Source organism: Metarhizium brunneum, chromosome 5 (assembly GCF_013426205.1).
Source record: "Metarhizium brunneum chromosome 5, complete sequence".
Lineage (NCBI taxonomy): Eukaryota > Fungi > Ascomycota > Sordariomycetes > Hypocreales > Clavicipitaceae > Metarhizium > Metarhizium brunneum.
The window spans coordinates 1,080,769-1,104,827 of record NC_089426.1 but is presented as its reverse complement, the minus strand read 5'-3'; the positions used below and the strand labels follow the sequence as shown (position 1 = coordinate 1,104,827).

General features: G+C 51.6%; 6 protein-coding genes across 6 annotated transcripts; 2 read left to right on the top strand and 4 right to left on the bottom strand.

Annotated features, from left to right (window-relative positions):
* Positions 1-1,479: 1,479 nt before the first annotated feature.
* PFA5 (Palmitoyltransferase PFA5) lies at positions 1,480-2,817 on the top strand (the record flags this gene model as incomplete). The annotated part of the gene is made up of 3 exons (XM_066131249.1): positions 1,480-1,573; positions 1,641-2,087; positions 2,159-2,817. The coding sequence occupies 3 exons, from the start codon at positions 1,480-1,482 to the stop codon at positions 2,815-2,817; spliced, it is 1,200 nt and encodes a 399-aa protein (XP_065987300.1).
* A 906-nt stretch (positions 2,818-3,723) lies between these two features.
* G6M90_00g084370 (uncharacterized protein) lies at positions 3,724-6,242 on the top strand (the record flags this gene model as incomplete). Its single annotated transcript, XM_066131248.1, has 7 exons — positions 3,724-3,936; positions 4,034-4,158; positions 4,303-4,370; positions 4,441-4,545; positions 4,599-4,976; positions 5,042-5,691; positions 5,772-6,242. 7 exons carry the CDS (start codon positions 3,724-3,726, stop codon positions 6,240-6,242), a joined length of 2,010 nt encoding a protein of 669 aa, XP_065987519.1.
* Positions 6,243-8,086: 1,844 nt separating this feature from the next.
* Positions 8,087-9,538, bottom strand: G6M90_00g084360 (uncharacterized protein; the record flags this gene model as incomplete). The annotated part of the gene is made up of 1 exon (XM_014688165.1): positions 8,087-9,538. One exon carries the CDS (start codon positions 9,536-9,538, stop codon positions 8,087-8,089), a length of 1,452 nt encoding a protein of 483 aa, XP_014543651.1.
* Positions 9,539-13,531: 3,993 nt separating this feature from the next.
* On the bottom strand, positions 13,532-16,034 carry Ash1l (Histone-lysine N-methyltransferase ASH1L; the record flags this gene model as incomplete). The annotated part of the gene is made up of 2 exons (XM_014688164.1): positions 13,532-14,853; positions 14,936-16,034. 2 exons carry the CDS (start codon positions 16,032-16,034, stop codon positions 13,532-13,534), a joined length of 2,421 nt encoding a protein of 806 aa, XP_014543650.1.
* A 3,412-nt stretch (positions 16,035-19,446) lies between these two features.
* Positions 19,447-20,577, bottom strand: sfh5 (Phosphatidylinositol transfer protein sfh5; the record flags this gene model as incomplete). Its single annotated transcript, XM_014688163.1, has 2 exons — positions 19,447-20,041; positions 20,093-20,577. The coding sequence occupies 2 exons, from the start codon at positions 20,575-20,577 to the stop codon at positions 19,447-19,449; spliced, it is 1,080 nt and encodes a 359-aa protein (XP_014543649.1).
* Positions 20,578-21,833: 1,256 nt separating this feature from the next.
* Positions 21,834-24,043, bottom strand: G6M90_00g084330 (uncharacterized protein; the record flags this gene model as incomplete). The annotated part of the gene is made up of 7 exons (XM_066131247.1): positions 21,834-22,070; positions 22,128-22,514; positions 22,573-22,989; positions 23,040-23,656; positions 23,725-23,755; positions 23,795-23,908; positions 23,963-24,043. 7 exons carry the CDS (start codon positions 24,041-24,043, stop codon positions 21,834-21,836), a joined length of 1,884 nt encoding a protein of 627 aa, XP_065987398.1.
* Positions 24,044-24,059: the final 16 nt, after the last annotated feature.

The window sequence follows — 24,059 nt, the reverse complement described above, 5'->3', positions numbered from 1 at the left end:
TGCTTTGAACATGGGGCTGTCCTCCCCCGTTTAAAGTGGCGGGTCGACATTAAAGACAGAGGGGCCAAGGTCATGATGTCTAGTTTTACAATTCTTCGGTGTAATTATGTGAAATCTTGCACGTGGTCAGATCCCTTGTCATCAGGCATTGGATTGGAGGGCGGTGAGGACCAAGGGAAAAAGATTGAGGCTTCCTTCAACGAGTAAACAAACATGTTTTGTACAACAATGCTGACAATGGCAATTCGCAAAACGCGCTGCTCCGAGGCCAGGGACATAGGTCAACTAGGGCCCTCTGAACTCTTCCCTTGAGGCGAACTGGACGCACAAAGGGGGTCAATGTGTACGCAGATGGGTGGTCCGTCCAGCCTCGTCTTTCGACGCAATACCAGATCAGGAAAGAAGGCGGCTGTGTCCAGCTCCTGCCCCGCGTCATGTGTTCATCCGTAAAACTAAGGGTTGAAAAGAGCTGGCACTGGTGGGAATTACTGGTGTTGGACACAAAAGCCGCGAGTCCGGTGTCGGCGGCCATGGTTCTTGGTTTGATGCTTTTGTGGTTGGCCAATTTTGTCCAAGGTGATTAATTGTCGGCTGCTTCCGGCCCTCCACGCCCAGACCGTTATCTATAAAATTGAGGCTACGATGGTCACAAGACGAGGAAATGATAAGGGCTCTTGGTGTAATGACGTTGTTAGTCATGGGTTGACTCCCTATCCTGGGGCCAACGACTCGTGTTGAGTTGAGAGTAGGGGGAAACGACTGAAGTCGAGGAGAGGATTGGTGACGGGGGTTGGAGGGAGACCTGCGGCCTTAGTCACCGAGGAACTGCGCACCCGTGCCACTTTCAGCGTTCGGGGTCGACCGGTTCGTTTCCTTGTTGGCCTTGCGCGGTGGCATGCAAGCCGATTGACCGAAAGGTGCCCCAGCGTGACGCCATGGATTGTGCATGACGCATGGGAGGAAGGGCCCGAACATGTTGGCTCTGCGAGAAAGCCATAACATTGAAGGGAAAAGAATACCGAGGGCCATTCAGGGTCGGTGTGTAGAGCAAACATGGGAAAACGAGGGCAGCGGTGTGGACAGACCGAGAGAGTGAAAAGAAGGCGGTCTTTGTTTTGTCAAGGACGAGGAAGGATGAGGAGAAACAACGAGGGCACTTTGCCAGACCTGGAGATTGCGCACGGACAAATTCGGGGGACGAAGCTCCATTCTTCCGCCTCGTCGCCTTGAGGCTGTGCAGGCCACCGTGAACGCGCACAGCCACATGCACCGTTTTTTTGCACCAGAGGGCTTGGTCAACTGAAGCTCCCGCGTCATCACTTGGCTCGGCTGAAGTCGCTGCATCATCGCATCGTCGGTCCCTTTTTGCTGCTCCGCCATGCCGCCTTGCATGATCGTCACTCGTCCAGACCACCGCCCAACCTCATTTCTTCTCGTCCGTCGACATCTCGCGGTAGCCATGCCGCTGTAGTGCGTGCAATGTCCCATACTCGCTGGCTCTTCAGCATCATCCCCGCCCTCCTCGTCGGCGTCTTTGGCCTTGGGGCATATGCTGTCGTAGGTCGTCTTTGTGGTGAGCCTCTCTTCTTCGTCCGACAACAACTGCGCTACTGAGCAGTAACCTGACTTGTCAATCCCAGTGGAATATATCTTACGCCGCCAGGGCAAGACGGGTCTTGCTGCCGGCCTCTTGGTGCTGTTCTTCCCGCTGTACATACTCGCGCTCGTCTGCTACGCCCAGCTCTTCGTCACTGTCCAGCGCGACCCGGGCCTTGTCCCCCTTACGAATGGCCGCGACGACAAATCTCCTGAGCCGGGCGAGAAGCGTCGTGGTTTCCGATCGAGGCGCAAGACGGACCCCGAGGATCCGCCCTGGGTTCCGCCCGACTTGAATCCGGACAGCCCCGGCCTAGAGGCCTTTTACAGCAAGGATGTGTTTGCGTGCGAGGCGGACGGCCGGCCTAAGTGGTGCTCAGAATGCCGGCAGTGGAAGCCCGACAGAGCACATCATTCTCGCGAAATGGGTCGGTGTGTCAGGAAGATGGACCACATGTGTCCCTGGGTAGGCGGCATGGTGTCAGAAACCTGTGAGTTTTGCGGCGCCTCTCGCCAGACGTGTGGCATGGCGAGGAAATATTGCTAACCGATAGGGCACCAGCCTTTAATTTTTTTGTTCAATTTACCTTTTACGCCTCTTGTCTTTGTGGGCTGTGTGCCGCAATCGCCATCTACTGTCTCGTCGCGGAACTCAACTCTGATGAAATCCAAGTCGATGGCTGGATTATTGCCATTCTGGTGATATCCTCATTCTTTGGCCTCTTCGCGCTCGGCATGACCCTCACGGGCGGGCGCTTCCTCTTGACCAACATCACCAATATTGACATGCTGCGACGAAGGCAGACATTCAACTTGGCCGTTCGAATTCCACTGGGAACACCCGCGTCAACAAAATACCAAACCATAACCTATCCAATACTGCCAAAAGTAGCGGGTGCAACCGGGTCCGGCCAGCTGGACGACGACGCTGCGGCCTCGACGTCGGCTCGTGACCAAGACGCATTCCGCACCTTTGCCATTTTAAAAACCGAACCGTACGAAAATCCGTGGGACCTTGGGTTTTGGGAAAATTGGAAATCCGTCATGGGGAACGAACCCTGGGAGTGGTTCTTGCCCATTCGACACTCCCCCTGTTGTAACCATGATAGCATGCACAGCGACTACCGACTCGGGCCCGTTGTCGATGATCTCAAGAAGCGCTACGAACTGCCCAAGTTCCCTGACGGGCCTGACGGGGGCGTGTCACCCGACCGCGTGTAACTTGAAGAGCGGCTATGTACATGATGGCTTGTGTTTTTTATCCTTTTGGGTGTCGCGTCGGAGTTTTGCATTGTTCTGATGGGCGTTGCGTAGCATACATATCTATGTTATAGTTAGACACGGGCATACACCATGCTTTGGACGTTGATGGCGGGTAGTACCTAATTTTGGATTTTGGAATAGCAATGGCGACGGGAAGAGGTGTCAACATTGAAGTGTCATGACCAGACTTGTGCCATTGATGATATTAACCGATCACAGCCCAGATAGCGGAGCCTTGAAGAAACGCCACACTTGACCATTATGCATGTGTTCCAAGCGCTGCATGGACCATTCCGCATCCGGGATTGGCCCCGGTGCCATGAATGATGTCCAAACGGCTAGTCAAAGCCATAGCCACGCTTGGCCCAGGAGCAATAGTCATTCGATGACTACGGAGTACCCGTTGGCAACTAAGTGGACTAGAATATCATTCGTCACATTGACCGGCAACATACATACCGGGCCAGGGGCCTTTTTCGTTTGCGTTCGTTTCAGAAAAGTTGCAGGCAGAGCCGTCGAAATGAAGGTCGACATGGACGGCCCGGCAGCCGTTGCACCATGACTCCAAGCTCAACACACAGCCAAGTCGGGCGGCAAAGGCACATCAACTCTCAACTAACCTGACTCGTGTCTCCTAGCCTTTTCATTACCGTTCTTGTAGATCGATCCCCGTTGCATGCAAAAGATCCACGGAGGGGCAGTGCAACCTCAGCCCTAAGAGTCAAATGGCGTTTGAGTAACCTTGCACGAGCTTCAAGTCAAATGGACTGACTGCTTCATCTTTTTGTCTCCTCCATCGATCTGCCTCGCCGGCATCATCTCCTGGCAAAGAACCGACGTCGCGGGCAGAGCGCAGCCGACAACATGTTGGAAGACGACTTTGACCGCCAGCATCATCAACACCAGCACAAGAAGCTTCGCATCTTTAGCAGCCCGCTTGTCCGGCGTACGAGCAGGCTTAGCCAACGGGGCCCGGCGCACGGGGGGAGCTGGCGTCGCATCGAGGATGGTCACGACGAATCCAATAGCGAGCATCATCGCCACGATCAAGACTACGACCTGCCGCAGTTCCAACGCGTGTGTTCTCTCACCCTGTGCTTCTTTTCGGAATTGTCGGCTGATGTCGTTGCTTGCGTGGAAGCTAACCTGTCGCCTGCTTGGCATCAATAAATAGTATGAAGAGCCGACCCTTCTCGAAATCTTCTACGATTTGTTCTTCGCCGCCAACTATAATGTCTTTAATGACACCCAGCAAGTCACTGGCCAAACCAAGTTCAAAGCGTCTGTTGGATATTTCTGGTTCGTGTGTTCCGTCTCGCAATCTGCCATGGCGCATTTGAATGGGCCCTCAAGAGAAAGAGAGAGAGAGAGAGAGAGAGAGAGAGAGAGAGAGAGAGAGAGAGAGAGAGAGAGAGAGAGAAGCTGACCATTCAATGACTGTAGCTTGCTATGGTTGACCTGGTTTCAGGTCGCGCTCTTCGATGTGCGCTATGTCACTGATAGCCTCTTTGGTAAGCATTGGATTCCTCCCAGTTGATATTCGTCAATATGCCGCATTGCTAAACAACGCCGATGTGCCAGCTCGCGCTACTAGGGCCATTCAACTCGGCGTCTTGGTCGGCTTCGTAGTCGTCGCTCCCAAGTTCAATCCCAAAGACCAAGATCTCGACACAATGCGCGCCATGTGTAAGTAGGCTGTTTAGTCGCGGCCGCAGCTTCCAGTTAACCAGTCGTTGCAGCTCTCATTCTGTGCTTCTCGCGGGCATGTCTAGCCGTCGAGTATGCGTCAACGCTGTGGCATGTGCGAAGATATAAAAAGGCCCATCTGCCACTCTACCTGCAAATTGGCCTCCACGCCGCCGCCTCGGCCGTCTACCTCGGCGTCACTTTCCGCTTTACAAGCGAGAAGCAGAGCAGGGTGTACATGACGTGGTACTTTATTGCGGGCGGCGAAGCCATCCTCAGTCTTTTGCTGTCTAATCTATCCTCTGTTGCCAGTCTCACCAAGACGCACTTGATGAAGCGAATGACGCTTTTGACTGTCATGATAATGGGCGAAGGCATCCAGCAACTGGCCAAAGAGGTCGTAACCATTGTCAAAAACCCAACCGCATGGGGTGAGTACAGCAGTCTGCTGAGAAGTATACGCCTGGAGCCCTATGCTTACCACTTTGCTTCAAAGATCCCACGACGATTGGTCTCGTGACGGCAGGCACCACGACAATTTACTTGGTGTTTTTAGTCTATTTCGACTGGTTGAGGGACTCATTCTACCTTCCCCGGCTCCGCCAGCAGCTTTGGACAAGCCTACACTTGCCATTCCACCTCGCCCTGGTTTTATTCATGCAGGGCTTCACGCAATACCTCTTGTGGTCCAAGATAACCGTTCAGGCGGAACGAGCCCTCAGTATTGCTGATCCATTCGACGACGCCAAGGAAATGACGAGCCTAAAAGTCCGAGATTCCATGAACGCCTCGGTGCAAGCCTTCTTCCAAGACTACCCGCCCAAAATTCTTAGCACTGTGGAAACCGTCAACCAAGCATTGAACAATTTCACAACCATATCCAACAGCTTCTGGCCTTTGCTTGTGAACGGCACCGTGCCATCGGACCTCAGCTCCGCGCCTCCGGGCTACGAAGCCGACTTGGCAACGACCAACGACGCTTTTGTCACCTTGATTATTGCCATGTACAATGCTCTATTTGCGGCCTTTGGCATCAATCTGGAGGAAGACGTCTCCCATAAATACCCCACGGCGGCTAAAGAGGTCAAAGACGGCGGATATCAGGTTCTAATCTACAGCAAGACGTGGCAACGGTACAACCTGGTGGTATGCAAACCATGCCCCCCCTTTTACCATGTTGCATAGCTGTAAAGATCCCCGACTGACTAGTTTCCTCCGCACCACAGTTTGCGTACGGCTACATCGCCGCGGGATGTACGATTGTTCTCATGGTTCTTCTTACCATCATCGCGCGCACCACCCCGTTCAAACCGTGGCCGATTGCGCGCCTTGCCATCATTCTCCTCCTGGGTCTGGGCACCGGCCTAGTCGCCACTTTGTGGTACGACAAGGAGAAACTCGACGTGTTCCTGGGAACGCCGTGGGTTCTGCCAACCATTACCTTTGTCTGGGCCGCCATCTTCATCTTGACGCACCTCAACGGCCAGGGAATCAAGCGCAACAGGGACCGTTTAAGGCGCCGCAAGGCCGGTGGTTCGTTGCGCGGCGAGGCTGACGTGGCCATGACGCCTTCTTCGCAATGGAGCCATGGGCACAAAGAGAGCACTGCGTACCGTGGCTCGGAGGCGCAGTCGCCGAGCCAGGCCTTGTACCATTCTGTTGGCGGCGGGCGGAATGAGTATGGTGACAGGAAATAGCTAAATAGCTGATGGTGAGCTACTATGTGTTGAAGCCGTCGATGAATTACCAAGGGGCGTACCGAGTTTGATAGAAGACGGTGGGTTAGCGGATGATCTTGGAGAAACGAAATGTAGCCGCGGATTTTGATAAAGGTTATTTGTTGATATAACGTATTTGTTTGGCAGGGGGCTTATACTAAAGATGACAGGTATATAGACATTTCTGGTATTTAAAGAGTCAACATTTGATAACAGCCATGTTATCGATCAATCACCATGACGCCAAAGACGGTACGGCAACAGTTGCTCGCGACCAGGTTGATCCGCCAGTGCTTAGTGCCGCCCTAGACCGTCTGTGACAAGGGCAGGATAACTGGGCTTGGAACAGAGGGTTCAATTCAATCTATAATAATCGACTTTGGGTTATCAAAGGTCCTTGGTTTTGCACGAGGCCTTAGAGGGCCAAAGGCCCCTATAAATACAGGAAGTCGGTGAGGGCTGTGTGCCTGAGGCAGCCCTCGCTTGTAGCCGACTTCGGGCCTCGTGACCGTTGCCTTTGTTGTTGTGTAACCTTTGTTGGCCCAACGCCCTTTGTTGTGTGCCAACCGTGTAACACCGTCGGTCCAGCCCTACATGTCGATACTTGACAGTCTGGATGCTGTTGTTGCTGCAGGCACCAAACCAGTTGACCCAACCACTCAACTCTCAACGAGCGCACGCATGCCGCCGAAAACAACACCACTTGCACAGTACCAGCCTACTGCCGAGTCCTTGACCTGGCTATGCATAAGATGCTAGCTCTTCGTCACTAGAACGATTAAGACGACGCTTGTGGCATTTTCGCTTTCCATCAGTTTCAACGGGCCCACTGGTTGCCTCTAAGACTCAAGGCATTCGATTGATGTTAGCCGCGCGCGCCGACAGCAGCAGTGTCGCTGTCCCTGCGACCAAGCAATTCACAATCGCATCAACAACTCCATCCGCTGGGTTTGGCAGCACCGCCTTTGAGAAACGGTGCGTTGTCCATCTAAAAGGCGCACAAGCGGAGGGAAACACCAAAGCCTGTTGGCAGCGGATGGCCGGGGGCTGATGCCGCCTACTAGATTAGACTCTCTCCAAGACTCTCGACCGCTTTATGGATATTACAGCGAGGATACCATCGTCGATTATCGTTAAATGTCATCAAGTATCGTCAAGTATTATTAAATATTGTTAGATATTGTTAAATATTATTAGATATTATTAAATATTATTAGATATTATTAAATATTATTAGATATTATTAAATATTATTAGATATTATTAAATATTATTAGATATTATTAAATATTATTAAATATTATTAGATATTATTAGATATTATTAAATATTATTAGATATTATTAAATATTATTAGATATTATTAAATATTATTAGATATTATTAAATATTATTAGATATTATTAAATATTATTAAATATTATTAGATATTATTAGATATTATTAAATATTATTAGATATTATAAATATTATTAGATATTGTTGAATATTGTCGGATATTATTAAATATCTAGGTATTGGGCATAATTGAAGTTCAATTTTCTAATTTCTGGCTACTTTGTGAGGGACCACGCGAAGGGTTTACGATGAAGGCACAAGGGTGTATTGCAAGAGATCTATGTAGTAAGAGAGAAAGACTTGAACATGATGTAGTGGAAGGAAAAAAACGCACTTAATTACCAACGGGTAAAGGGGAAAAACGCACTTAGTTGCCAACGCGTAAATGAAAAAACAGGCTAGCTAGAAGGTGCCAGCCGTCAATAACAACAATTTGATGGTGCCTCACACGAACACACTTAGGCTCCTCTCCTAGTAAAGGCACACTAAACACGATGACGGCTGATTAAAGCAGTGATGTGCTCATCCGAGAAGCGATAAGCGTTGAACTTGCCATTTTCAGTCAGAAGGTCTTGTCCTGCGAGGCGGCCTGTGAAGGCGTACTGTCGCGATATTTGCGCGTTACTCTGCCCCATTCGTTTAACTCGAAGCAGACAACTCCCATCAATTTCCTCCCAAGATGCTAGCTTTCGATAATTGTCGTTATCCCCTGAGGAAATATTACCAATAATGAGCATGGCATCATCGTACTTTCTCAGTGGTTTGGTAAATGGTTGATTGGACCTGCTGCGCCAGACAAGTTGCTTCCATTGTGGCGTTGGATAATACAGACGGAAAATATTGGGCTCCTTCATGTCATTGATGACCTGCTTTGGAATGTGACAAGTGACCATTACAACAGCCTCGCAGCCGGCACGACGCTTAGCATATGCTGCGTAGTATTCGGCTACCTCCATTTCAGGCGTAAAGTAGAATAGTGCGGTGCTGTTGCTGAAGTCGGATGGCGGCGGAGAAGAAAGCGCCATGATGTTTTGAACCGTCCCGTCTGGGTTCAGGAGGTCGGGAATACGCCCAAGATCAATGCCCTTGAATAGAATAAGGGTTTGCGGATCAACTTGTGCTCTCCTGATAATATTGGGGTTCCATAATTCGGAGTGAATGCCTGGTGTGCTATCCGCTTGGGCACCTGAAAACGATCGTCCCCCCTGGGATGAGCTGCCACGAGTATGGCCACGACGCTGAGCACTTCCACTCTGATCGCTCCCCATACTGCTGCTGGTGCGGTCGCGGCGACTTGGACCGCCCTGACGTGCGCGTTCTCGCTGAAGTTGCATATCTCGCTCACGAGAGGCTCGTTGTATTTCCTTCAGCCCGGCGTATCGCATCTGGACGGTGTCGGTAACCCAATAGACACATGATCTAGACATACGAATTTCCTTGAAGTTCTCATCCATGATGGCATTTTGTACTGAATCGCTCATACCGCATGCGTTGAGGCATTGGCGCCACTTGAAATCGTCGTCTTCATAGACGTTGTTCGCCTTCTTCACGTGGCGAAGGATAATAAAGTCAATAAAGGTGACTCGAAGACCGCCGGTGGCAGCGTCAACTTCACGACCAGGTCCGTCCAGGGGCCAGTTAACCCATCCGTTCCAGATCGTATCGGCCATGTGTGTAGAGAAACCCAGGTAATTCAACGTTTCTCGAGAAAAGATGGCGTCTGGTATAGTAGCATAGGCGTCGGCTTCTTCAGCTTCGGGAGAGCCTATACTAACATCAAGGGGAATGTCCTTGTGCTCTTCGTCACTAGAACGATTAAGACGACGCTTGTGACATTTTCGCTTTCCATCAGTTTCAACGGGTCCAAGCAGGCCAATGCTTTCCAAGTTGGCCGCATCGAGTGGAGAGAAGATTTGGGTCGAAGTTGTAGTATTCATGTTGATGGATTCGCAAAATGGAGGTTCAGGTCAACGGTTCAGGTCAACGGTTCAGGTCAACGATAGAGAGAAAGGAAGGTTGTAGTGCGGTGATGTCGATGTAAGGATAGAGAGGCTGGCAAGATGGGAGGAAGCGTCGAGTTAAATAGTGATAGAAGGTCCCAGAACAATGTAATGTCAAGTGCAAATAATCACGCGTGCAAACGGATGTGAATGATGTAATGTGCAAACGGACGGGAATCATGTTGTGTACAAACAGACGTATGGTAATATATACGCACATGTAAACGAGTAGGTCGCTTGGGTCATCAGAAATGAGTCACCTAGAAAGTTCAGACTAGTAGCAAACTAGTAAACCTACTGGCTACATTCTTTTAGTGCCATTGGAAGATGGCCTTTTCTATGCGAATTGCTTGGCGGGCTTACGCCCTACTAGACACCTAGCTATTAGGCTTAGTATATATTAGTTTATATTAGTATATACTAGGGTATATTTATTTATATTACTATATATTAGTTTATATTAATATATATTAGTTTATATTTATATATATTAGTTTATATTTATATATATTAGTATATATTTATATATATTAGCCTATATTTATATATATTAGTATATATTAATATATATTAGTATATATTAATATATATTAGTATATATTAATATATATTAGTATATATTAATATATATTAGTATATATTAATATATAAATATAAAGGATAAGTAGTAAAAGCACCTAGTAAAAATAGCAAGCCCGCCGAGCAATTTACCTTTTCTAAGCCTTTTGACTCCCAACTCAAAAGACCCTAGTGCCGCTTTAATTACACCGGGCCAAATTCAGTCAAGGAATAGGTCCACATTCGATGCGATCTATAGCGCTAAATTGTGGTAGCACATAATCTCAACGAAGAAGGTCTTTTTTCCCAGCAAGTTTAATCTACTAGTATACAACTTAAAACCTGATAAAGCCTTTTTTTTTTTACACCTCCCATCAGATATGCCCAATCCACTGGGAGGCATCAGCCTCCAGCCATCCGCTGGCCAAGCTGTCCCGGGAAGTCATCCAGCCGTTTCCTAGCGAGCGAAATATAATAGCATACCGGGCACACCCGGAAACGTCCCGTTGAAAGAAAAAGAGGCGGCAGTAAGGAGTGTGTTCGTGCTTCCCGCATCGCATTCAGCGGCAAACGTAATCAGATGAGAACTACAAAGCCGGCAGTCCGGCACGATTGGCCACACGGCCACAGTTCTACGCAGTGAGTCAGTGACGAATCCGGAACGGTTTGCCTACGAGGCGTGGGGATTCTGGGTTCACGGGCTTTGATGTTTCCAACCGCTTGTGCGCCCTTCGGATGGACACGGCACCGTTTCTCAAAGGCAATGCTGCCAAACCCAGCGGGTGGTTGGAGTTGATGGCTATGAAAGAAGCCAAGCAAGCAACTGTTGCCGTACCGTCTTTGACGTCCTCATGGTGATTGGTGATACTGTTGGAAACCCTCCAACCTCTTGGCCGCGTCATTCGGCGACACTGCCTGTGCAGTCTGACCAAGTTGCACAGCGGCAACGGGAACGCCATGGCCGTACCCGCGGTTGTGAGCCCCTGGGCTAGCCATCACGGCGTCTTGCAGGACATACTGGCCGCCCATCACGAGGACATGTATTTTTCTCTCGGCTTGCTCGTTTCGCGTACCAACAGCGCTCGTTTAGCCGCGTGGCCACGGCAAGTCGCAATGCCGAGCACGTCGTGGACAGCCCAGTTTGGTGTCTGGGAGCATCTAGTCCGCACAACCGTCGGTATTGAGGACAAACATGTCCCATGTCGGAGTTTGGCCAACACCTTGCCGCTGCCGAGCATCATTGCGGCCACTGGGCCGATATTTGGCGAGGCCAGGGGTTGTCACTGTTGGATTGGAGTCATTCGTGAGATGATGGATTCACCTGCAAGATCAATACGCTTATTGGTTCATGCTCCAAGCGACAATCACAATGACGGCATGTTGTAAAGTTGTTTGGACAACTACAGCGACAAAAAAAACCCTCTCAAGTGAGTTGGTCTACATGCATCTAGCAATTGACACTTTGAACAGCAAGGCAACTTATCAAAGCCAACGCCCCCATCTCCAGCCAAGAACCAAACAAAGCCAGTCACATAGACCAAGTCAACAAACACTGTTCAGGGGCTGCGGGAAACAGCAGATTATGCAGCAGGCTCATAACAGCCGCGAAATCGTGGGCAAGGGAGCGGCGCATACAGCTTCGCTCGAATGGCTTCACTAGGATTACGAGTATGTTTCGCTTCACCCTTCGCGTGGCTACAGGCCCGGGAGTGCTTCCTCTGAAATCAGGGTGCTGCCCTTGGGCGTGCGGACAGGGACCTTGTTTCGCGTGACTTGTTGAACAGGCTTTTTGCGTACAGTATCTGGACGTTGCGGCAAGTCGGTCTTCTCCATGGTAGCCGTCGTGGATTTGCATGGGCTGGCCAAGTGGCCGTCTGCAAGCCGGACGTTGCTCGGTCAAACGGGAGCAATGGTAAGGCTTGATATTGTGGAGTTTTCAACAGCAATTTACACATTGGAAAAGGACGGTATTTGGGAAGCTATGTAGGGCCTCGATTAATGAAAATAGCTTTCTATTGACTTGACAATGGCAATGCAAGCTCCGAGTTGATTGATGAAAAAATCCCGGAAACTTGACCCTTTTTCGGATGCCCCTGCAAGTCCCTGAGGACCCCTGACGATAACCCTCAAGTTCAATTTGACGGATGGCAGTTTCGATGTGAGGTTTTGTGAATAGTAATCGTGGTTGCGGTTCATGTCTATCTCGCTCGGAGGCATCTGAAATTGGATACGGTGTCAGGGCTCTTGTGCTAGAGAGGAGGAGGAGACGAAAGAGTTGGTATCCGTATGCTTCGCTGTCTTGCTTTTAAGCAGCACCCGGGACGGATTGCAGAGTATGAATCATGTCAATGTAATGTGACGTCCTGTCCTAGTGCAGTAACATGCGAGAAAAGACATGACATGCGGTGCGAGGCAAAAAGCAGTCAACCGGATCGTATACCCGGCCATGATGCTCCATCATCCCTATAATATAACACAACCACAGTATTCAAGTGCATACTTATTGGTGGGTAAATATCATCTGCCAGACTGTCATATGCAACAAACATATACATCAAGTCATTTATTATTCCCCTTCCAAGATGAATACTAATACAAGTATAATACAAGGCCAAGCTGTGCTTTGTGTCCATCTACCGAGGCAACAGCGCTCTTCTCCAAGGGCCGTGAGTTCACGCCGTCCATCAGAACACCAACACCAGACCAAAACACCGTCACTGTATCTCACCCACCCACCAATCGCACACGGTGTACATGTACCGTGTACAACCAAGGAGTCTTGCCATAGTCACTAACGGGTAGGCGACAAGAGAACCGTCACCGAGGAAGGGTCCGGTACCAGGTCTGCCCGTCAAGTCACCTTGACGCAGCAGAACCCGCCGAGTCTAATATCCAGCCTACAGCCGACCCTTAGGCCATCAAACCCACATACAAGCAACCGGCAAGACGTAAACAACGGCGGAGTATAGCGCGGGTCCAAGTTCCAACAAGCAGCCACAAGTCGAGCCGACACAGCCAACATCCACGGCGTACCAGTCACCATCACACGCACAGCACACCAACATCAAACCACACAAACAATCGTTCAAGAAGCTACATATCCCCCCCTCGTGTTCGCCTCCATGACCGCTGAGCAAAAGCAACCCATATACTATACAGTGCCAAAAATTCCTGTAATTCGCCTGTGCGCCAAATACATCCCTTCAACCAAACATGTCCCTCACAGCAAATCACAGCAAACAAGAAGAAAAAAAGCCATTCGACGGGAAGCTCGAGTTACTCCACCGATCCAGTATGTAGCTCCTCCCTCGTCACATTCCCCGTTCCCGCGCTCTCCCCTTGCTGCCCACCTGCCTCCGGACTACAGCCGCGCTACTCCTGAGGGACCAGTCGAATCTTGGCCTTGGGCGAAGGCTTAAGAACACGGCCAGTCGAGCTCAACGACACGCGCGAGACCATGTTGGACTCCGAAAGCGTCCGCTTAGCCCCGGCAGGAGACACCACCTTGCCCTTCTTACCAGGCTTGGCGTTCTCATCAGCAACAGCCACTATAGTCATGCTTGAAGCTCGCGACGAAACATGGGCAACTCGGCCGCCAGGGCCATTCTTCTTAACCAGCTTCGTGGTAGTCTTCTTCTTGATAATGGCGCCTCCCGTACTAACGCGTCTCTGGACAGGAGACTTGCTCGCCATCGACTTCTTTCCCTTGACCGTGATGGACGACACGCCCTTCTTCAAGGCCGTCGCAGCACCCTTGGCGGCCTTGAGACTGGCATTCGAAATGGATCGCTGGACACCCGTGGCGGCCGCAAACTTGCGCTTCTTTGCTTTCCCGTTTACGGCTTCCTCTTCTCCAATGAGCTCCTTCAGCTTGCGCTTCCCAGCCTTGACAGTTGCCTTGACCGTCTTCTTGATGTCCGTCTTGGAAGACTTGACGTCGCGTGGTTTCGGACCCAGGACTCCGCGGCAGTTGTGTTCACCGCAGAGGCATTTCTGCACATTCTTGGCGGAGAAGGGGTCAAAGTTGTAGTCGTAGGTGAGCTCATCCCCCGTCATGATGGGCCGGTCCCCAGCAAAAAGAGCCATGCGAGGCTGTCCCGAGACAATCCACTTGATCATGCGGCAATTGGGGTTGCAACTGTGGTTAACAAATCGAGCGATGCTGCCAGTAGTGGCATCAATGATCATGTTCTGGTCGAAGCTCATCAAATAGTAGCACTGTAGAAGAGAAGAGGAAGAGGAAGAGTTAGCGGCATAGTCAGAGCGACAGCTCATTCGAGCAATGTGTTGTTGTTGTTGTTGTTTTGCTCTCACCTCATTATTCTTGTATTCTTCATTCATGCGGCGCTCACATTCCTCCTCTGTAATAATCTCTCCCGTGTATTCCATAATGATCTGGTTTGCTTTGAAGCAGCGGTTGCTTCTAACGCCGTAGCCACGGTCCGACGTCTTTATCACTTCTACGCCAACTCTATATTTGCCTCCCTTGGAGCGTCGAGCGGCCAAATCGCTGAATGAGCGATTGGTGCAAAGCTCCTTTCCGATATTGCAATTGCCAGCATCACACTCGTAGAGCATAATTCTATTTTGACAGTTATCACCACAGCCATCTTCAGGCTTGCAAACACACTTGGACAAGTCGTGCATGTGAGGCATCTTGCGCCAATAGTCCTTTGAATCACCAATAAATCGGTCTATGTGGTAATTTGTCAGCTAATAGGGTCATACGTCGCGTTTTTTTTTCAGGTTGACACCAGTTGCGAGGTGCACACTCACTCTTGGTCATCTTTTTCCATTCATCTGGTTTGGGTTGGCCGGGCGGGAGGGGATTGCAGATGTTGAAGGGAAGCTTGAAATCGCGCCCAGAAACCAACATGCGCAAACCAGTGTAGATGGGAGAAGGCATAGCATTGTTCACGCGGCCCGTGAGGGCCAATTCCGGCAGGTTGGCAAGCTTCTTCTTTTCACTCGTGGTGAGCCCCTTGAACACATCCACGGGTATTTCCTGGCCGGCGTAGAGACCCTTGTCGAGATACTTCTTGACGCGATTCTTCCTAGTGTTGGTGATGGGCTCCTGCTCTTCTTGGTCGGACTCGTCCTCCTCGGCAGGTTCTTGGACCTTGGGCTTCTTGCGAGCTGGCTCGGGCGGCGGTGCATTGGGATCAATAAATTTGCCATTCGCCCAGACGGTATGGATGACAGGACGGTCGTCGATGCCGGAATACTCATTGGTGTCTTGCAGCCGCCGCAGCTCACGCGACATCTTGGCAACACCCATGTTGACGGCCTTGCGCCCCTTCTTGCCCATGCTGGACAGAGTGGTAGCGATGGAGGACACGGCATTCCGACGCGACGAGGTCCGCAAGGGACGCGGCGAAACTTGAGCCTGGCGGCGTGTGCGTGGTGTATGCAAGCTCTGGGGCGACCACTGAAGATTCAACGCGTCAATGCCTGCCCTGAGGACTTTATCCTGGGCCTTGGGGGGCCCGTCAGCAGCAACCTCGATGCTGCCCACCAAGGTGTCTCCGGAGATGGTCCGGCGGCGCTTGTCGGCCACAGCATCGCCGTTGGCGCGTCTTTTTCCGTGATCAGCGGTGCCGCTCAGCCTGGACAGATTGTAGACAGGCTCCGAGACACGTGTGCGTCGTGGTCGACTCGGAGCGGGAGGCGACTGGGAGGGCGAAGGCTCCTGGGCCTGGACGGGGGCGGCGTGGATAGCATCGTCGGCGACGGTGATTACGTCGTGTTTAGGGGCGTCCGAGTGCTGGCTGTCCGTGTCGGAGAGGGTGGTCGGGGGCGTCGAGCTCGAAGACGCGAGGGTCGACGAGGTGTCGGTCGTGGCGCCGGACAAGCTGCTCTCCGCAAACAGAGACATGGCCAGCAGACAAGAGGACGGCGCGTGTTGCTCACAAAACCGGTGCGCTCATGTGCGGATGCCGCGTCAATGGGCCTTGCCAGCAGCACGGGCGGCCGGAGGAGCGAGAGGAGGTGGACGAGAGGTGGAGGATGAGGAGGAATGGAGTGGTTGTGTGGACAGGTAAGCAAGCAAGTAATGGGCCAAAGGGCAAGATCAAACAAGCGTAGCGAGGCGTAGCAGCAAAGCGTGTGATGGGTGGATAAAGGGCGTAAAAGGCGTAATAGGCCGATGGCTGATGGCTGATGGCCAAAAGCTGATTGATGGTCGATGTGGATGGCGGACGGCGGATGGCTGAAGGTGGGCAGCAAGAACAGACGCGCCTGGTGGCCGGGGAGGGACGGGACCCAAAGCCAATTTTAATGCGGTCCGTATTGAACGAAACAGGCAATGCAGCAGTTGGTGCCAATGTCGGGTGTGCAGAGTGCAGTGTTCAGGTCAAAGAGTCGACTTTTGCGTACATGTAGCAGCAACACGAGGCTCCAGGTGGCCACTCTCGAGGCCGAATAGGATCAACAATGCAGGGCCACGCATGAACCGCCGCGTCAGGAACACAGTGGCTGCTGGCTCTTGAGAAGCAGAGGAGAAAGAAGAGAGAGCAAGAGCGGAAGAAAAGGAGAGACGGTCGTCCCGTTGCAGCTCGTTCCCGGATGGTCGATAACGCAGCAGCTCGCGCACGCGTGTGTAAGGAGAGGGAGGGAGAAAAAAAGGCGCCTCTGCTCCCAAGGCTCACGCGAGGGACTTTGAGCAGAACAAAGATGATAAATTTCCCCCCGTCCGTCGAAAAAGCGGGCAAACTGGCCAGTCCAAGGTGGGAACGGGATGCCCGGTTATTTTAACGAGGGCTGGACCTTATGTGTGAACAAGAGACATGGACATGGACAGAACAACGCACCTCCACAAGACCACCAACAACCAGGTCACGACCGCGGCCGCAGCCTCGTCCAAGACTCCATGCCTGTTGCATCTCAACTGCGAAGCTGATTGCCTCGAGCGTGCTGCTGCCGAGCCTCACCGGCCTGCAACTCATCCACAGCTGAATCACCACAACCACGACGTTATACATACCCGGGTACTATACACCATCAATGATGTATACAAGTACCAGATATTTCCCTCCGTTGACGACAATCAGCGAGCATTCACAGTTTGGCAAACTGCTCTTCAGTTCCCCTCCCCCCATCCGACGCTTGAGATGGCTCTATCGCCATGAAACATAGACGCCGTCGCCCACTCACTCACCCTCGACCAACATCCGCGTATGCCTGGACACCGGCACAACACAAGCAAACTCAAAAATCAATTTCCGTCCTTGGCCATGGCTACAATCAATCGCCTTGCCGACACGATTCATCCCCCCGCAGTGCCCGGTCCGGCAGTGGCCACGCGCCTCCAAATGCCACCGTCGACATCGCCAGGCCGCACCACCAAAGCCTTTCTTCACCAAGACACACGCACAAAGGCAGAAAGGGGGCCCGATGCCCGTCCCCAGAACGTGTCGGGTCGATACCATTGGCGCCACCGGCTGTCCTAGCTGAACGCCAGCATGACCCCTGCCTTGGACTTTGCATCCTCCCGCCGCTATCAAGTTCCAGAGACTGGCGTATTTAACGTATTTTCCCACCGTGGCAGTACATGTAAATCACACGATGTAGTCATGTCCCCTACCGAGTCCTCCGTTGGAACTGATCCTGAGTTGCGCCTTGTCCTCGTCCCGGCCTTGCTGCGGAGTGACAAACCCCCCGGTGCGCATCAATTGACGAGGTACACCAAGGCCGTGAGCATCCACGCTTTAAAAAAAAAAACCACCAAGTTGCGCCAAAGAGGCATCCCCAACGCATGGAGGTTTCCTTCATAAACTCACTCTGTTCGTTTAGTCTTGCCTCCAAGCCTCCGAGCCTTCATTCTCCAGACCCATGTGCTTCCACCTCCTCGTCACTCACTGATAAAACACCCATCATGCAGCTCCAGCATTCCGGGGGAAAAAAATCTTTGCCTCTAAATCTCCCATCTCAGTTGTGTATATTTGCGTACTCTATTACTCGACTCCCACGCGGCGGTCGTCACGACAATCCGCCATGCCCATCTCGGTCCCCTACCAACACCAGCACTCTGCTACATCGCGCAAACAGGGCACCAAGGGCCGCAACTCACACCAAGAGCGAGTCCTCCTCCCATCCAACCCCCCTCCCCAAAACAAACAAAAAAGAAACAAGTGTCCAACCGACCAACGACCTCGGTCGCACCAGACTCCTCCCCAATCGATGCTCGAGGCATGCCTCGTCTGCAACAGCACCGCCCGTAACCACACAAAACTCCGTGAAATCACACCGAGGCTCAGTGAACAGGCACTTTGCGAGCACGGGATCTATACACGGCCATTTTTTTAAGTTTCAGCACCCCCTATGCATTCATTCATCTCAGCTTCGCAAGTTCGTAGCCCAGAAAGCTGCTTCAAGCAATCATGTCCATACTCGGGCACAACTCCATCAACAGAGACAGACGGCCTCAAGAATCTTCCCCAATCAAGCGTAAGCTTCAATACGCCTCTGGCAGCAATGTAGTCCATGCCCATCTGGACAGTGAACTCGTCCGTCGCACTCTTCTGCAGTAAAAGGAACCAATGCCCGAGTAACCATCGTCATGGGCTCACGACACGCCACCAGTCGACACGGCGGCATGGCCGAGTCATCGTGTCTCCCGGGTTCTCAACTCCGATTCAGCTCAGAACCATCCCTTTATAAAGCCACTTCAATCGTGGCACAGTCCAAGTATATCCATCCACGTCTTCGTCTTCTAATCCACCATCGGTCCGCTACGAGTTCCCTCAACACTTCTCCCTTCCCGAGATTTCCAATCTGCACCGTGTGCCCATGAGTATAACTTGTACTTTGCCCAAGCTGGAAACGAGCCAAACACCAACTTCTGCAATAGAGTTGAAGCAATATTGTTTTTACGAATATGCCTTTCACGTGCACCCGCATGGCACGTAGGCTCTGCAACAGGGCCAACAGGCAGAAAATGGCCACCTTGAGCAGCATGACACATGGTGGCTACAGAACATGACGTCAAAACAACGTGTGAATACTCTATCTAATTGTCCGGCGTAATTAAACAAGTGCCGAGCAAAGACAATCGCTTACGCACTCGTCCCGAATCTAAACAGCCGGTCGAACCAGTCGCGCAGTCAGTCCTGCTCCCACTATCTAGACGCCCAGGGGCAGCCGGGTACGTCGCGCATCGCTGTGCAATCCATATCTATCTTCCAAATACATCGGGAAAGGGTATTATCTCCATCTAAACAAGGGCCGCCAAGTCACCATCTACAACAAACGTCAAGAGGACAAGTCGCCTTCTCTCTACCAGTCAGCATCTAGGCAGCAGTCTCCTTCTCGGCCGCCTCATCGATGACCTTGGGGGCAACGTCAGCAGCAGGTGTCACGGCAGGCTTAGGCTCAGACCCGGCAGCTGGAACCTCTGCACCGGCAACAGCGGGAGCAGCGTCGGCCTTCGTCTCCTCTGCCTTGGGTGTCAAATCAACCAGCTTGACAGTTTCGCCTTCCTTCACACTAGGGCCCTGACCACCATACTCCTTGGGCAGAGAGGCTGAAATGTCCGGCAACTCAGCGGCGAGAGTGGTTCCCGAGGCCATGGGATGGAACTTGCGCAATGTAGCGGTGGGCAGGAAAAGCTTCATAGCGGCATACATCCAGCCCATGATGGCTGGCACATTAACAAAGTACTTGTGGGCAAGTAGTTCCGGATACGCCATGGAGAAGGTCTCGATGGTTTTCTTGGTAGCAGCCTTGACGTCAGGGTCCATGCGGAGGAAGCTGACGGACAGGTAGTCGTGGACCTGGAGCATCTGATGGCTGTCCGGGGCGTCCAATGCAAGGGGTTCCTTGATTTCATTGAGACGGAGTTTCTGGACGCCGAGCTCCATGAGGGCAACACGCCAACGAATGAAGCTATTGTCTGTCAGCTGGATCAAACGACTACCGAGACTTTGGTTGGCTTACTCGTCGACATTTCCAAAGGTGGCCTTTTTATCCTTGACGGCGCCATAAATATTCCACGTAATGACTGTCTCCTTTTCCCCATTGGCATCCTTGTGAACGGTCACGAAGCCCAAGTCACCAAACTTGCCCTCGTCAAAGGGTTCAGTGACAAGCTTCCCGGCCTGAATCTTCTTGCGCCACTCCAAGGCAGACGTAAGCTGCTTCTCGGCGGCAGCGACATCATTGTTGTTGGCCTTGAGGAACTTGTAGAGGACAACTTGCGTAGGAGCGTGGGCACTGTCGGCGGACAGATCAACCCCCCACATCTCATCGTGGTCAGCCTTTTTAGTGATGTCAGGCAAACGGGCAGTCAGCTTGGTGAGAGGAGTTTCGGCAGGCGGGGTGGCAGTCTCAGTAGCCGTTTCCGTGGCAGTCTCAGTGGCCACATCGCCAGCAGCCTGGGCCGCAGCCACGGGCTCAGTGGCGGGAACTTGTTCGGTAGACATTGATGGTGACGTTGCCTGACGTTGGCGCTGGCAGTGCCGTGTTGGGAATATATTTGTGTATATTATGAAATAAATAAATATGTTTATATATATTGTAAAATAAATTACTTAAATTTTTAAGCAATATGGCGTAAGCGCACCTAGCAAAAAGAGTAAGCCCGCCGAGCAATTCGCGTTCAGAAGGGCTGGATCGCTGGAGATGCGAAAGACAAAAACGTCTGGGGACGAGAAGAAGGGGGGGAAAGTAAGTAGAGAGAAGAAATAAATTGGCGTTTGGCCAGGAGATAAGTTGATGACACCCAGGTACGAAGTACCGGCAGTACCAACCGTTGAGCCGTGTACATCTGCACACCTGCCCATCTTCGTGCCTGCTTCAAGTATCTTCGTACCTGGCGGAGGAAGCTTCTGTGGGTCAGCCATCCCCAGGGGTCAGTGCAACCCAGAGGCGACATTGAACCGTCAACTGGTTAAATTGTGGCTTCATCAAACATGCAATTCTGCGTCGCGGCTCACCGACTAGCTCCGAGCCAATCTCGACGTCCAGTCACCCCGTCCACGCCCAGTGCATGACAAAGGACGCGCAATTGACTGGTGCATTTGTTTTTCCAACAAGAGGGTAGACGAAGCGCTAGACGGAGCGCTAGACGGAGCGCTAGACGGAGCGCTTGATGCGAGGTATCCAGTAATTATCGAGTACCGGCAGTCAAGTCAGGCACGGGTGAGATCAGATGATGCACTGTCCGTGGCCCTTCGCACTGTTCCATCGCTACCACCTTCTTTAATCGAAATACGCCCCATCACTGTCATATCGACACCCAGGAGCCAGCAGCTATGCCGTCATCTAGTTTCCTTCATTTGCCAAAAAAAAAATTGTTTACTATAAAGCAAGTGTAATCCGATTCACGACTCTTCACTATCGCAGCCCAGTTGGCAGAAATCCTTGCCTCATGCTCCCCAAGAAGCAAATCATCGCGGCCAAATCACTGTAGGACAAACCCATGCCAATACATCCTCCCAGGTGCAATAGCATAACTCCTCAAGACCCATACGGCAGCCATTTCCTCAAAATGCCCAAGTTTTCCGGGGTAGTAAAGCCCAGCACCATCGTAAAATTTCAAGGGCCAAGCTGTTTTGTCACAGCACCACAACCCAATTTGTTCCCAAATCCTGTCATATCCTTAATTCCCCATTGTCCAGAAACTCACCAATTCATCATCCCAATAAAACCCCATCTCCGATGATATGTATTCAAGCCACTACTGGGGAGTCAGCGCGCGAGCGAGGATGCGCTCAACAGCAGTGAACTCTGCGTGGGCTGCCTGCGACAAGGTCATTTGGTCAAAGGCCGGTCCAAACATGTAGCCAATTTCGGCCCAAAAGTATCCCCAGTACATGTCTGTCTCCTCAGACTTTTCCAGGAGGATGGTGCGTTCCACATGCGGGCGGGCCACCATGTCGCGATGCGTCTGCTCGCGGATCATGGCAATATACCACTGCAATGGCGTTAGTGGTGACCGGACCCCAAAAGCTGTTCAGTGGAGAAAACTTACTTCAATCACGTCAAGTGGCATGCCTGGCTTTGGAGCAAGGCTGTACTGATGACGCCAGCAACTCGCAAATCGTGGCTGGTTGTACCGGCGCTCTTCCATATCGGACAAGTTGGCCAGATAGGAAATATCGTCTTTCATCAGGGGTGTAAAGCCAGGGCATTTCATAGCAGTGGCTATCAGCCGCCGGTAAAGCTGATGCGTCAGGTTGACCTGGTCATCCTGCTTCTGGATGCTGCGGGACAGCAGTCGGGCGAGTTCGCAGGTAGCCTTGAATACAGCGTGCCTCTGGCTAATGGTAATGCGATCCGTGACATACCAAGGGAATTTCTTCAGGGTACTGATCAAGCATTCGTAGGGGCGCTGTGGGCAGTCTTTGGAGAATGGAGACTGCAAAAAAGGAAGGGATCAGTGAGGGACCAATAAGCGAAATTACAACGAGACTCACGCGATGAGGGACCTCGACATGTTTCACGAGCATAATCATCTCTTCTTCCGATACGAAGCCTTTGAAATTTTCCCACGGTTCGCTGGGATTGAGCGGCTTGAACTGAGGAGACGCTCCATTCCACATAATCCCTTTGGCAAGAGGAAACAAATCCTTCATGAGACTTTCTTGGCTGGAGAGCTCCACCTCAACTGGTCGATCGCCAAGTCGACTGACGCGACCGCTGAGGATATTTTGTTGATGCTTCTCTACCGCCTTATTCGCATCATCAAGAGTGACAAACTCAACATATGCATCCATAGTCTTACTCGTCACTCTCTCCATGATAATGTGAACCGGCTCATCGGCGTCATTTAGAATTTTAGAGTTGCGTCCCAAGAAAGCAATAACTTCCGATCGTTTCGTAGCGAAAGGAATCTACAAGCTGGATTAGACAACAACTCAGGTCCTGGCACTTTGAAACTCACATTCTTTAGCTTCACAACACCATGGTTTGTGGCAACAGCCTGACGAGCACCTTCGAGAAATGGGAAATATTGCGGATCCAGCGCATTATGAAGCGCAGGCAATCCAGACTCTGTGGCCGTTAAGTGATTAAGGGTGTCGGAGCGCAAATTCCGGATTTGGCTATGAGGTGACACATGGCGGTGATCAGCAAATGGCACAATTGCGGTGCTTCCAATATCATGGTCAGTCCCAGAAGGGTAGTATGTCGTATGGACGATAGTCTGTGCATTAGTGGAAACGGTGTCGTTTTTTCGAACACCAGTTGCCAGACTCAGGTCAAACTTTGGCGGCGGTTCGCTCGTCACCGCTGCAGAGAGCCCAAAGGTTTGAGGAGCAAAATTTCGCGGCTCCGTCAGTGTCCCAAGCCTGGTATAATCAGGACTCTTCATAGTCTCAGAGACAGAGCCAACGTAGCTAAGTCTGCCGCTGGTGCTGGGGCTCAACAGGGCTGAGGCAGAGTGACACGAGTGGCTGCTCGGCAAACCAGCACCAGCTCGGGGAGGTGAAAATGCTCGTTCATTATAGTGACTCTGCGAGTACACTCCGTGCTGGGCAGGTTCGGGGCTTTGCACCACAGCTACGAGTTGCAAGTCTTGTCAGCAGGACGATCGAGCAAACTGGTCTGGCTGTGGTTGAAGATAATACCTTGGTCAACCGTCTTGGACTTGGTTCCCTCCTAGAGAACTGCGTCCTTTTCGGCATCGCAACGTCGCACATGCGAAAGCAGTTCGAGTGCCACGCTCCCTTCCAGAGAGCCAGTAAAGCTCGTGGTAGTAGAGCAGGTATTTTCAGAGCCCCCAACTCTGTAGCCAGATGTTCCGCGCGAGGACTGTAATAGTTACGGATCAGCCTAGTCTCATTGAACTTTGGTAGTAGTGCTTACCTCGCTTTCATTGCTGGAGACGCTTGTCTCCTGGGGAAGCCAGGCCGCAGACTGCGGGTTAAGCGACGTCAAGGAGCTCATGGTCAAGTTTGTACTC